A 14,341-nucleotide genomic window follows, 5' to 3' on the forward strand; every position below is an offset into this window, starting at 1 on the left:
TTCCAAAGAATACAATTCTACAGAATCCAGGAACACAGGCTCCCTTCTTTGGTGAATAATACATGTGATTCTCAGACTTCTCCAGGCTTCAACTGTCAGAGTTTGCTCCATCAAAAAAAGCACAGACCTACAACGGCCATCTTAGTTACAGGGCAGAAATGGAGTTTTGCCTCAAAGACATTAATCCTCCTGAAAAATTCACCCAACAACATGGTTTCAGGCAACTGCATTTACTGTTGAGTCAGCAACTTGTGTAAGAAAACGTGGCTGAATCTGCAATGAAATCAATGACACTTAAATAGCAAAACACAATAAATCATTGGATCAATTGGATCTTACTCAAGTTCCACATTAGATTATGTTTGTTTGTCTCTGCATCAATACAAGAGCAATCGTTTGACTGTGGGCTGAGCAGCAGAAAATGAGGCACTCCGATTTTGTAGCCGACATGCATGACTTGTATCTCTCAGAGTCTTTTGTTTTTGGTCGTGGAGTTTGTTTTGACAAAACCCAACACAGCCGCAGAACTGTGAGGCATGCCAGACGAACACAAACAGCTTCCTCGCTGCTGAGATCCTGCTGACTGTCCTGCATGACTCTGGCGGGGTGAGACATTGTTGGAAGGTGTAGAGAGGTGCTGTGGCTGCTCGGCTGCGCACGTGCCCTGCAGTCTGCGCAGCATGCAACACGAGACCTTCACTGACACCCACACACTCTGCCTTCTGGATGGCTGGCCAGGGACAGGCTGCCCCACTATCTGTACACACAGGATTACTTTAACAGCCTGCATTATTCAACGGATGGGACCCGTGCTGATTTGGGCTCCCTGGGGTCACTTATCAGCCTGTCCCTGTGCACAGCATTCAGATTGTGCGAAGTAGACTCAAAATAAAACTGACAAAGATGCAGCACTATTTAGCAAACATTAACAGAGGATGACAACTATTGAGTAAATTGAACAGGCTAGGCTTTATTATGAGTGCTTCACCAGCAGCACTGTCTCACCCCCACACAAAAACACAGTCCTGCTCTGACTCTAGGGGCAGAGTTCTCCATTCAGCGCCTGTGAGTGGCACTTACACTTTTCTTACAATGGGCTTTAACCACAGTGCAGAGAATACTCCAAGCAACTGAGAGTACACTGTGGTCGCTGCTGCTTTATAATTAAAAGGTCAGTTCACACAAATCACTAAAAACATTTAACCCCTAGTGGTAATGTTACTGGTCAGGTTTTGAAATATCCACCACAGACTTCTGCTGACTCCGCAAAAAGGAGGTACAAAAGAATTTTGTTTGTGGTGCTGACAAAATTACTTTTGAATAACTGAAAAGCAAAATTTCTGGGACCATGCACAGACCTTGTTGTGAACAGCTTTCCTATTTTATTCCAACGGTATAATGAAAGGTCTGTGACTCGGAGATAATCCATATTAGCCATGACATTATTAATGGACACATTTTCCCCCATTACAACTAAGGATATGGTTGAAAAATGCTTATATGATGTGGGTAAACTGACCTTAATAAACAACCAATTCCAGCTAACACCATGCTAATGTATGGAACACAAAATTCAAACAATTTCTGCCTGCCTAAAACATTAAATCACATTATACATTCAGAGTTGTGTTGACTGTCATGTCATAAAAAGAAGTAATCCAATATTTGCATTGGTTTCCTCCATCTTGAGCTAAATGTGCAAGGATGCCTGTTTACATAAATCTTTCAAGATTTGTTTGGTAAACATTTCCAGGCTTACATAATAAATTTACATCATAAATTACTCTGCTTTGCCCTGCACTATACCTTAAACCAACTTCTCCCTGTCCGATCCATACAGTAGGCTTGATGTACAAGGGTGGACGATGTAACAGAAACACGTGATATAATGTAATCTAATAAGTCTGCTAAATTTGTTCAAGTTTATAATTTTCTACTCTGCTAGCTGCTGTCATTTCACAATTATCTACAGTAACAGATGGGAGGCTATTATAGGAGAAAAGAGGAAAGAAATCAACAGGAACAGAAAAGAAACATGTCAAGTACAGGTCTGGACTGTTCTTATCATACCAGAGTAAACATAAATGGTGAATACCTTTGCAGTCACAAGAAAAAGTACAAAATTTCAAACGGCTGATGTACAAAACGTACTTAAATACACATTAAAACAGGCATAGTTTCAAATACAGTAAAAGACAAGGCATTTAAGGTGCTTGAAACCCTCGAGTGCATAGTTGAAAGAAAAACATGGAGGAACACTGACAAACCAAAAACACACCACAAATTCAACTAAAAAAGAAAAACAGTGCAAACATTGATACAAGGCCCCCTTCGTACTTGGCACAACATTAGATATTTTTCATAAAAAGGACTAAAGTATGTTGATTTCGTACGAGGTTAAGTGCCATCTGTTCACAAGACAGACAACTCCTAACTTAAGGAAACTGACTTCTTTCAAAGATTTTTGGGACCTTGGCAAAGCGCTTGTGTGTTGTACAATTCTTGGCCTGCCATTCATGGAGGGCCATTGTTGGCATTAAGTTTCCAAACCGTCTTTGGTAGTTCCTGAAAGTAAGCACAGATCCCAAGCCACATGTTTTACGTTGGTTGAAAAAAATCCACACCTCTTCAAAGAAACCCAATGATAATGATGTACCTGCGTGTGAGGTCAGAGGGATGCTGCCACTGTCTGCCATTAGTGCCTGGTGTCTGTTCAGCCACATGGGTCATCAGGTTCAGCAGCTCAGTCATGACATCTTCAAGAAGCAAAAATGTGCTTTTTAAAGACCAGATTAAAAAATGTATTTTTTCCTTTGACATAGATAGACAACAATAATAGATAAACAGACTGACTGACTGACTTTAGGTGATGTCATACCTTGACCTGCTCCTCGATTCTCATTCATGTGTCTGGTGACTGAGTGGACATAGAGCCGTTTCTCACGCTCCCAGTCCGCCTCCCTGTCAAAGATCACCGGCCTGAAAAAGACAATGTCTCTATACAAGCACTCTCAACCACATTCAGCCATACGAGACATTTTAGACAGAAATCTGAGTATAGTGAAAGCAGAACCATGCTCAATAAATATGGACCTATAGACCCTGATGACACAGAAAGGCAGGCAGGTAAAAATATGAGACTATTATCAAGGATGGACACAGTTGCCCTTACAACCAAACCTTCTGCATTGTGTTTTATATGGTCATACGGCTCCCCCTAGAGGTGACAGAGGTACCTTTGCCTCCTGGCACTGTTACCACATTTGGCACACTGGGGACCTCTGTTCTCCTTTGGGATTGGCTTGCTAGGCTTAGTGTTCTGCTCTGGCAGAAGAGGTGCTACTGGTTTACTGCTGGAGGTGTGGTAACTGGGAGCCACCACAACTGATTTTACCTTGAAAAAGCACAGAGGTTGTGTGTGAACATACAGTACGCACAGTATATAATGTACAAAATGAGCTCAGTAAGTAAAACATGACTGCATGTGTGCAGGACCACATCACATGAGCTGAAACAGCTTACCTGTACTCGGAGAGGTAACGTAGTTTCGGAACTGGTGTCCAGAGTGGCTTCGTCTCCAGGTGTGTCCTGACACTCATCGATAGGCTCTCTCAAACCTCCCTGCACCTCCTCTGACACCTGTCTGCTCTGCTCACTACCAGCATTCAACTTCACTGTGACACTTTGACATATTGATGATTCAAACATGGGGGGACCAATATTCCACACCTCTTCAACATCACTTTCTAACGGCTCTACAGGAGAGTTCACAGACAGTGGCCCACCTACGATAGGACTGAAATCACTAACTGTGAAGGAAACATGCTGTCCAGACAGAGCAGCTTGTTGACTACAACCTGGCTCAGATGAACGTTCAGGATGGCATTCATCCTCTGGCACCTCAACCTCACCTATCCTGAGCAGGGGGCTAGAGGCAGCTGGAGGCAGCTGAGAGTATACTGACTGAGAGGGGTCCTTTCCTATTTTAAGGTCCTTAATGTAGGACATGGAGAAATAACCCTTATCCTCTTCTACATCTCTTACATTGTGATACAGTTCTTTCTTCAGCTCCTCTCGCCCATCTCCTCTTTCCAACTCTTGTCCGTGTGCCACAGTGGGAATTAAGACTGGCTTATTTTGAAATGTGTTGCTACTTGGATTTTTGCAGCTCTTTACATTATCAAGAAATCCTTCACCAATATAAGTGCCAAAGGGATTGAGGCACAAGATGTCGTCAACATCACAGTCAAAGGCAGGTGCAGGATTTAAGAGGACCTTCTCACACTTCAAATGGTGTGGTACAGTCCACTTATTACACCCTGGCTCTGTTGAGGACCCACATTCCACATCCTCAAAGTGTAGCTGAGAGCTCACAATTTCTTTTATTTCACTCCTAATAACTTGTGTCTTATTGAACAATGCAGGCTTAGAGATGGCATAAGGGGACATGGAGTCCTGTCTTGCAGGGGGGCTGCAGTAGTCCATGAAACACCCGACATCTGGGGACAAAGCCTTTGAACTAGAGGCCTTTTTTGCTGGAATCGCATAACCATCATCGAGACTGGAATCATCTAATTTCCTTTTTTCAGCGCAATTGTTCACTACCTCAATTTTAAAATTAATAAATGGATTACAAAGCTTTCTCGGGTAATGCAGACTGGTCTTTTGGTCGCAAGTGATCATCCTTGAATATACAGACAGAGGTTTCAAGTGTTCACATTTGGGTGGATTGAGCCTATTGAAAATCGTGTCTGCTGGAAAAAAAACACATACATCAGATAATCAGTTAGCTCATACTCAAGTATTTCAGGAAAAGCAAAGATATTTCTGTTTATTAAATCCTACATAAGATGCAACAAGATTCTCCCCCTAACAATGGAACCCATCAGTCCAAGTTTTAAACATGGCTTTTGCTCTTACTCACCTTGGACTGTATGTGCCATGTCTACCACCTCTTCCCTAGTGAAGCCACTCTTCATTCCCGTTAAAGCCCTGTGTCTGAAACAGAAAATACAAACAGTCTCACACAAGCACAGGGTCATCTTCTGAGCTATTGACAAAAGAGAAAGAGTGTTTTCTGCTTCCTCACTCAGATGGAAAACTGCATCAGTGTAGTTTTGTAACAATGCTCTCCCTCCAAAGTAGACCTGAGGGGTGTACTACGAAGCAAGATTAGTGTCTTAGCCAGGTATTTTGAGCCTAAAGCCAGAGTTTTCAGTGTCACAAAGGTGGCTCTCTTTTAACCTGGCACCATGGAAACTTATGCTGAAAACATAACCTGCTCGGGAGGAGGTTATGTTCAGAGTTTCGGCTTAAATCGGCTGTAAAAAGTGTCCTTCATTATGGGACAGTATCAGACTTAAATGCACTTCTTGAGTATGTTTAAATCTGCTATATCAAGTTTAAAGTTTCAGAGCTCTGAATGTGCAGCGGCCACCTTAGAAAAAAATGGGAGGCATTGAGAGTGCACTGAGTGGTAAAATACATATTTTAACTTATTCTGCCAGCATTCCTCTATTGCCTTATTTGCAACAACAGTTTTTATAGGCCTATTCTTCACAGCTCTCCATTATAACAACAAGAGATCTTGACTGAAGACAGAGTAACTAGGAGCATGGTGATGGCAACTGTAAAATACCACATTGTAGATCTGAATTTGGACAATAAGCTTTCTCCATAAAGGGCTGTCAACTCTGGAACACATTACTAACTGATATTAAATAAATCCCAGATATAAAATCCTTTACGGTGAAGTGCTGGCTAAAAGGAAACCAAAGTTGTAAGTTTAAAATCACACTGTAGCCCACATGTAAAAGCCCAACTAGCGACAAGAGGTGAAAATTACTGAAATAGTTATAACAGCACATCAGTGTCATGCACTGTTTTGAAACTATGTTAAATTGCATCTGCCCTATCAAATAAAATGTCAATAAAAGTAGGCCAGACTGTATAATCAGGCAGCGATTACGTTTCCCTCAAAATGTATTTAGTGTTGAATTAGTTGCATATAAACGTAATTTCTAAGAGACAGGGCTGGTCCATTTTGTGCGAAGAAAGCCTGGCTATGTTGAACTTGCTTCGTAGTATGGTCACTTTGGGTTCTAACATCATCATCTTGTTTTGACCTTATTGTATTTTAATTCATGTTCAGACTGACTGAGCAAATCACACTGCTGGTTTAGGTCACCATTTTTACATAGAATTGTACTCATTCTTTGCCTCATTAATAAGAACTGCATGACTAACCAAAACACTAAAGCTAGCCCCAATTAAGTCAGAAATGACCCAAAACACACTCGCTATGCTAGTTGGTTTATCTTCACAAACTCCTATTGGCAGCCAAGCTTGGCTTTTTTTCTATTTAAAAGATTTTTTAAAAGAACACAATTTCTAAAGATACCAAATTTATATGAAATGATGCCCGACTTATCTTTCTATTTAAGTGGTAACTTAACGTTAAATGGCGGAGTCCTCAAAAATATGTCTTGGGTTTCAAAATATCATGTCATTGTCAGCACAAGATTGCAGTAACTGAAGTGGTAACTTAAAACTTTAACAAATAGTGTTGCATGCAGAACCTCATTACAACACATAAAGTTGATCTACCCCTACATTTAAGAACACCTTGTTGTAAATCTCAGGGATTAACTTGTCATGGGAGTTAATTTATGGTTAGCTAAATTCCCTCAATGTAACGTTAGCATGAAGTTTGTAGCTAACTTTAGCTAAAGCCCAAACATTTAATACCCCCGGTGATGTAAAAACTTGAAAGTTGCACTTAAAACTAGCGAAGTTGGCAATTTACAAACGACACTATATCGTTTCGTTACCTAGATAACAGTTTCCAACATCCAGCTAAGCAACACTGAAGGTGATTCTCAACGGTAGAAATACTCGGCGGGCAATAACGCTAGCTAGCAACAGTTAACGTTACTTCCTTCAGACTTCGGCTATTGTTAGCTAGCTAGCGTCGTTAACGTTACTAATAATTTACAAAAGGTAAACCGTAAGCGATAAGTTGATGCCAGCCAACTGAACTTAATAGAAATGCTCTACTAAAATGTAACAGCACTAAATAAACTCACCAAAAGGAGCTCCTTTTGAAATTCATCCAAACGAAAAACACTAACGTCGCCTGTCGCTCACCACACAAGATTCGTTCTCTCGGCCGCGAGCGCGGCGCACAGGTGCTTGATACAAGAACGTGCACACGGTGGTGGGGTCGCTGAACTTCGTTTTGTTTGTTCAGATATTAATGACCTCTGAATTTACAAAACTCAGCCGTTTTCGCCGAATTTAGAAGATCAGACATCGCCTCCATAATATGAAATTTCACAAATCTGAAATGACCGCGAAAGTAGAGGATCAGTGAAAGCTACCTAAAAACATTTCGCTCTGTGTGAGCTTGAGAGTGCATTTGTTTGTGCATGCTGTTATAAACGAGTTGTCTTGAAAAAACACAAACACATGAATTTTGCAGGATTTCAAGGTGTTACACTGATTCTACCTGGCTGTGGCTGTCCTGTGTTATTAATTGTATCCTCTGCATTTGTTGCATTTTCCTTTGGACTCACACTAATGCTGCACTTTGAGGCTGAAGCAAGCAAGCGTTTCTGCTTTCCTAGATACTACTTTGGCTGAGAGAGAAAATGCGCTTATATTTGTGATTTGTGTGAACTGGCCCTTTACAATATGATCCAAGGAGGATAACATATGTCCAGTTTATTAAGGCAAAAAGAATGTGCACTCAAAGACACTTGAAACATGTAGTACAATATGTATGTAAGGAAGGACTGCTTATGTAGGCACAGGGGCATTGAATACCAGTACAAATTATTTGCAACTGGTTGCTTTAAATTAAAAATAAATAATATTGGCCTTCAAAACTTCAACAGACCAAAAATCTATCCAGTACTTTATCAATGCCTTTTTAAATAATACATTCAGAACAGGATTAGAATTATTTGTATTTTTAATCTAAAAAATATTGTTTCTATGGCAGCATCTCCATGGAAACAAATCTAAAATCTCAATAAAATAAATATATTCCTGATATCACAACACTGGGTGAAAAAAAGAATGAAGCACATTGAAATCAGTCACTGTCATTCATTCACCCTGTCATCCTCTGTCATCCTCCCTCTTAAGCTTTGTTTGTGCTCGATGAGGGTGCATGAGCCAAAAGTGATGTCATCGCGTCTCTTGCATCGCGCCACTTTTAAGAAAGCTGTAAATGTTTAATGTTTAAATGTCTTAAATGCCTTTAATTATGTTCTGCTGTTTAAATGTTTAATTGTTATTAGGTAATGAATTAATGACTTCATCTTTTTCATAAAGAATGGGGGGGGGGGCACCATACCTAGTGGAATTGTTGAAGTTATTATTCCTGTCTGCAGCTTGTTTGAAATTTTTGTTTTTATTTGAAATTTTCATGACATCATAGTTGGATTCTAGAATTTAAAGATCAAAGACCAATTGGCTTTGATATTTGATTCTAGAATCTGGCTTTCTTCCATGATACTATATCTGGACAACTCCCAATGTGTATAAGGATTTCTCTCATTTCAACAAACATCCCCAACACTAAAACACTAATTAACTGGTTAATTGGTTGATTGACATTGGTTAATTGAAGTTGTAATGGAAAGCGACACAGAAACAGAGGAGGACCTACCCGAAGAGGCTCCCATAGATAGTGAACCTACAAAGGCTGACAAAATGTTTACGGCCAAGGACATACCGAGGATTGTAAAATTATTCAGAGAGGCTGATGCTGATGGAGGTGGAGGCCTAGATATTGAGGAATTTTGTGTGGCGATGCAGCAATTATACACCACCGTCAATAAAGAAGAACTGATTGTTCTGCACATGCAGATAGACACAAACTGTGACAAGACAGTGGACCTTGGTGAGCTACTGGACTTCTTGTTAAATAAAAACATGGCATCGGATAACATGGATTTCAACAATAAAATCTTTCCTAAACCTATAAAAATGATACCCGTGGATTACGGTAAACCAATCATTCGTCTGTTATTCCGTCCCTATGAGCATGACAGCGAACTTGATCATGGTTCTGGTGTTTCAAAACGACAAACCAGGACTTATCAGAAAGGTCAGTACCTCTCCATCACCTCGGATGGTACCCTCAACTTCTGGACTGACAGCTTTGACACCCCATACACAATTACATTATACAAAACACAAAAGGCACTTCCTTTTTCGCATGTCAAGAAAATGTGTGTTAGTGACATGGTGTACCTCAGAGAACTCAAACAGCTGGCTATCTCTACTTCTGACAGAGAACTGTTATTCTATCACTGCAATGAGTTCCCTAATACGTTTGAAATCGTTCACGCTTTAATAGTAGAGGACAACACAGTGAATACCATGAACTACTGGTCCGACGGCACTAAAGCAGTGTTTTTCTTTGGTGATATAAAGGGGGTTTTGTCTGTGTTTATCTCCCACAATGTACAGAAAAACGGCCTCTTCTGCGCAGAGGCATACGAGAAAATCTCTCTGCAGAAGTATCGAACTGTATATGTTTCAGCCCTGTTAAAAAACCCCTCTAAACACTTTCTATGCGTTAAATTCCCTATCTTTAATGATATATGCAGTCAGAGCCAGTACTTTCCATTACTTGACTCATTTGCCATCTGCAGTAGTTCATCAAAGACAATGGTCCTCGCTGCCCTACCCAAACTAGCTAGAACCAAAGTCTCTAAAAAAGTCTTTGAGAGCAGCGGAGATCAGGAGTTTTTCACCTGTGTTGAATATGCCCCTTCGGCTGGGCGTCTGGTGACTGGTGGTACAGATGGCTTACTGCGGGTGTGGTTTCTCCACAATACCTTGTCGTGCGAACTGGCATTAAAAGGACATGTCAAACCCATCACCCACATTATGTTCAATCGTGAGGACAAAGTATTTGTCACTTTATCTGAGGACAAGAATATACGTGTGTGGTCTGAGGACGGCTGGCTGTGTAAGCAAAGCTTCCATGCTCAAGACATGGGACGGGCCCCAATCTCCAGTGTGTGTTATAACATAAACAACAACGAGTTATTCCTGGCTAACTCAGATATAGGAAAATATCTTGGAAGAGGAACAGATGTTTTTCAAGACACGTTAACATCCCATGACAAGCCCCTGTGCTGTGTTCTCTATCACAGCATTTTCAAACAGGTGGTCTCTGTTTGCCAAAATGGTGTGGTGACAGTGTGGGACATCTTAAAAGGAAAGGCCATCATGCAGTTCAAGGTCACTCCACATCAGCATGTGGGGTTCACTGCCATGTCATTTGATGGGCCACAACGCAGAATAATCACAGTTTCCCAGGATGGGAAAATGAGACTGTGGAACTTTAACAATGGAACAGAGCTTGAGGTTCTTCCTGTTACCGTGCAGAGGGAGGTGACAGGTATTGTCTGCATTAACAATAGAGTGTTTGTGTCTGGAAGGAACTCCAAGATCATTTTTGACCTGGATTTAGTGGAAGATGACCACAGGTTTTTGGAGCATTATTATTTAAAAGACATTTCGTGTATGGATGCGTACGAAACCACACTGGCTACCATCTCCAGCAATGGAAATATTGTTATCTGGGATGCCGACACTAGCGAGGTTCTCTACTTGCTCAATACCAGTACGAGCACTCGAATACACATGGCAGACAAAAGAGCTCAAGGCCAGACAGGGAGTCTGCCTGCTGAGAAGAGTCAATGCAGTGCTCCATGTAAAAAATCTACAACTCTGGCTGGGAATAAGACTGATGTGAATATCAGTGCTCTTATTATGTGTTTGAAGACCAGGGAGGTCAATGCTGACACAGCTACAATGCTGAATTCTGAAAATGGTTACATCTATGCCTGGTCTGTTATTAGCAAGGGAGGTCTGTTAGGAAAGTTCAGGGCAGTGAATGCAGAAGGTGCAGGTATTACCACCATGTCGACTGATGTCAACGAACAGATATTACTGACTGGGGATAGTACCGGAAAGATTTGTCTGTGGGACATTCAGGGATTTGGGTTTAAACAACAGACAGACAAAGGGCCATTTGAGGATATAAAAGGGTGGCATGTGTCATTGTGTCCACCTCCTCTGTTGCGCTCCTGGCGATCTCACCTCACAGCGGTGGTGAGTGTTCAGTGTGACCCTGCTTGTAAAAACGTAATTACTGCCGGGTTGGACTGCAATGTCCGGCTATGGACAAACACAGGCTGCTGCATAGGTGTCTTTGGGAAAGACCAATGGGACGCTGCGCAATTATGCCGTGAGGAGAATGCTGACCAGGAGCAGGCAGGAAGAGCAGGCACAGCAGAGACACAAGACTCTCAAATGCCATTCCTTGAGTCTCCGAGGTCATCATCACCCATATCACCACTACCATATTTTGAAGACCTCTATGACAGAATTAAAGAGGCAACCACAACACCTAAAAATATGCCAATACTATCTCATGATCAACTACTTGCCAAATGCGGACAGTTGCTCAAGCTTAAACCAGGATTTGACAAAAAAAAAGGCATCCACCTGCTACATCTGCTCCCTGAAAACGACAAGAACTCTACACAGCAATCTTCTAGTGAGGACCAGCAAAGGTCTAAAAATACGTCAACACGATGTCCACCAAACACCACGCCAACCACAGGCTGCACCAACGCTACAGACAGCTCGCTACACATGCAGCAATCTGCTGGTGCCGTCAAGCAGGGATTTGAACAAAGCTCTCCTCAGACTGCATCTCTATATTTGAACCAGACTAGATCTAAATATGGACACGTGCACAAGATTCAGCAGAGAGACGCATTAAAAGGCAGTGTCCTCACACCATGTCCACCAAACACCCTGCCAGGCAAGCAGGGGTCCGATCTCACACCAAAGCATGTACATTTCCCACCCATCTCAGACACAGTGCCGCTCACATATAGTCAGAGTGAGACCCAACTCAAGCCACATCCACCTCAGACCTCGCTCACCACAGGCCGCACTAACGCTACAAAGAGCTCACCAAGACTCAGCCGGGGAAGACATTAAAAGGGAAAGTTTAAAAAAGTAAAAAAAAAAATGAATAAATAAAAAATGAACAATATTTGCTGTGAGTATTTAATTCATTTAACAGTTTCATTAACACTCAATTGGCTATTGGCCAATGCTTTTGCACCACCATACTGTTTGGTCTAAATCATTTTTACATCAAGGTGACTTATCTAAGAAATAATGTCTGCACACTATAGAGGGTGCACACACACACACACACACACAACACACACACAACAACAAAAGAAGGCTTATATACTGTATTTTCTGTCTCCTACCTTTTACAATCTAATGTATGCAGCATACCTGTGTGTTTCACTTAGCCCAGGATGATTTATCTAAATACATATGTATGTACAGTATATGCCTTACATGGTGCATGTTTATACGAATTATAAAAACACTATATGGGAAGCCCATGATTACCAAGACACACATAAACAAAAAAAAAAGTAGAAAGTAGAAAAAGAGACTAAAAAGAAACCATCAGGAAAAAGCTGTCATAAATATAATTGTAATTTTACAAGGTTACAAGGTAGATTTATTTATCATTTTACAACACAGGGTGTGAAACGAGATTTAAGTTGCAGTTCCCTTTATGCTACTCTAAGAAACAGACGTTAAATGCAAAAATTATATACAGTAGATGATGAATAATAATAAGCCATTGAGATAAAACTATTTTACATTGGGGAGTCCTGGGGGTGAATTTAGCAGTCTCACAGCCTGAGGGAAGAAGCTGCTCTGTAGTCTGGTGGTCCGACAGCAAATACTTCTGTATGTCTTGCCAGACGGCAGCAGGGTGAACAGGCTGTGGCTGGGCTGGGTACTGTCTTATCCTTTGGGCTCTGCGCAGGCACCTCACCTCTCCGATATCACTGATGCTCAGTAGGTTGGGACCAATGATCTTATGAGCGGTTTTAATCACCCGCTGCAGAGCCCTCCTGTCCTGGGCCGTGCACATCCCATGCCAATTTGTGTTGTTTCCAGTCAGGATGCTTTCTATTGCTCCTATGTAAAAGTTAATAAGAACTTGGCACAGGAATTTTGCCTTTTTAAGTTTCCTTAAGAAATATAGCCATTTCTGAGCTTTCTTGACCAGGGTGCAGATGTGAGAGGACCATGTCAGGTTCTCTGTGATGCTGATTCCCAGGAACCTAAAACTGTTCACCTGCTCCACCTCAGCTCCACTGATGTGTGAGTCTTTGCCTCCTTCTTCCTAAAATCAACAATCAGCTCCTTGGTTTTGCTGACATTGAGCAGTGCGTTGTTCTCGGTGCACCACTCTGCAAGATTGTTGATTTCCTCCTATGAAGTCTGATCATTGTTTAAAATCTGGCGGATGATGGTGGTGTCACCCCCAAACTTTAGAGTTGTCTCCATGTCGGGGGCTGCATGCATGTGTGTACAGCGTGAACAGGAGGGGGCTAAGCACACAGCCCTGAGGTGCTCCAGTGTTGAGCATTAGAGTGGAGGAGGTGTGACCGCCAATCCGAACTTTCTAGGGTCTGTTTGTAAGGAAGTCCAATATCCAATTACAGAGTGTGGTACTCAAGTCCAGAGTGCGACGTTTTCTAATAAGTTTCATGCGGGGAGATTGTGTTGAATTCTGAGCTGAAATCAACAAACAGCATTCTGATGTAGGTGTTGTTCTTCTCAAGGTGTGTGAAGACTGAGTGGAGGTCAGTGGAGATGGCATCCTCTGTGGATCTGTTGGTTCTGAAAGCAAACTGTTGAGGGTCCAGGGTGGCTGGGATGTTGTTCTTTATGTGCTGGAGAACTAGTTTCTCAAAGCACTTCATCAGAATGGGGGTGAGTGCCACAGGGCGGTAGTTGTTTAGACTAGACACTGCAGACCTTTTAGGTACAGGGACGATGGTGGCTGTCTTGAAGCAGGTGGGAACAATTTTCTGTGACAGTGATATGCTAAAAATGTCAGTAATAATATCAACTAGCTTTGGCACATGTTCTTTAGTACACTGCCAGGGATGTTATCAGGCCCAGCAGCTTTACTCATATTCACTCTCAGCAGGATTCTTCTCACATTTGCTGTGGATACTGACAGTCCTCTGGAGGCAGAGTAGACTCTACAGCTGACTCTTTGAATGGGATGTTCCTGCTTTTGTAGCCTGTGATGTTTTTGATTGCCTGCCACATATCTTTGGTGTTGCAGGTGTTGAGGTCTCTCTCCAATCTCTCCTGATGTCTCAGCTTTGCCTCTTTGATGCCAGCTTTCAGTCTCGCGCTAGCAGTGTTGTAAGCTTCCTTGTCTCCTGACCAAAAAGCAGCTTTTCCACATGAC

At 41.8% G+C, this 14,341-nt stretch overlaps 2 protein-coding genes across 7 annotated transcripts; one reads left to right on the forward strand and one right to left on the reverse strand.

Annotated features, from left to right (window-relative positions):
* Positions 1-950: 950 nt before the first annotated feature.
* On the reverse strand, positions 951-7,644 carry LOC122861864. Of its 6 annotated transcripts, none has more exons than XM_044166869.1 (7): positions 7,508-7,644; positions 4,925-4,998; positions 3,523-4,751; positions 3,237-3,394; positions 2,879-2,979; positions 2,657-2,756; positions 951-2,565 (listed from the first exon to the last, which is right to left on the reverse strand). In XM_044166869.1, the coding sequence occupies exons 2-7, from the start codon at positions 4,977-4,979 to the stop codon at positions 2,436-2,438; spliced, it is 1,773 nt and encodes a 590-aa protein (XP_044022804.1). In that variant the 5' UTR covers positions 4,980-4,998; positions 7,508-7,644; the 3' UTR covers positions 951-2,435. The 6 variants fall into 6 exon arrangements, with proteins under 6 accessions (XP_044022804.1, XP_044022801.1, XP_044022803.1 ...); XM_044166866.1 differs by having other exon boundaries at positions 3,523-4,754; XM_044166868.1 differs by lacking the exon at positions 7,508-7,644 and adding an exon at positions 7,086-7,398.
* A 142-nt stretch (positions 7,645-7,786) lies between these two features.
* On the forward strand, positions 7,787-12,950 carry LOC122861863 (WD repeat-containing protein on Y chromosome-like). Its single transcript, XM_044166864.1, has one exon. It carries the CDS (start codon positions 8,641-8,643, stop codon positions 12,034-12,036), a length of 3,396 nt encoding a protein of 1,131 aa, XP_044022799.1. The 5' UTR covers positions 7,787-8,640; the 3' UTR covers positions 12,037-12,950.
* The last annotated feature ends 1,391 nt before the right edge of the window (positions 12,951-14,341 follow it).

Source organism: Siniperca chuatsi, linkage group LG15, assembly GCF_020085105.1.
Source record: "Siniperca chuatsi isolate FFG_IHB_CAS linkage group LG15, ASM2008510v1, whole genome shotgun sequence".
In the NCBI taxonomy this organism is placed as follows: Eukaryota; Metazoa; Chordata; class Actinopteri; order Centrarchiformes; family Sinipercidae; genus Siniperca; species Siniperca chuatsi.

Coding starts and splice junctions, on each gene's coding strand:
- LOC122861864 (XM_044166866.1), bottom strand. CDS start 4,979: ATGAAGAGTGGCTTCACTAGGGAAGAGGTGGTAGACATGGCACATACA. Junction 4,755..4,924: donor CATGGCACATACAGTCCAAG/GTGAGTAAGAGC, acceptor TTTTTTTTCCAG/CAGACACGATTTTCAATAGG. Junction 2,566..2,656: donor CCCTCTGACCTCACACGCAG/GTACATCATTAT, acceptor GCTTACTTTCAG/GAACTACCAAAGACGGTTTG.
- LOC122861863 (XM_044166864.1), top strand. CDS start 8,641: ATGGAAAGCGACACAGAAACAGAGGAGGACCTACCCGAAGAGGCTCCC.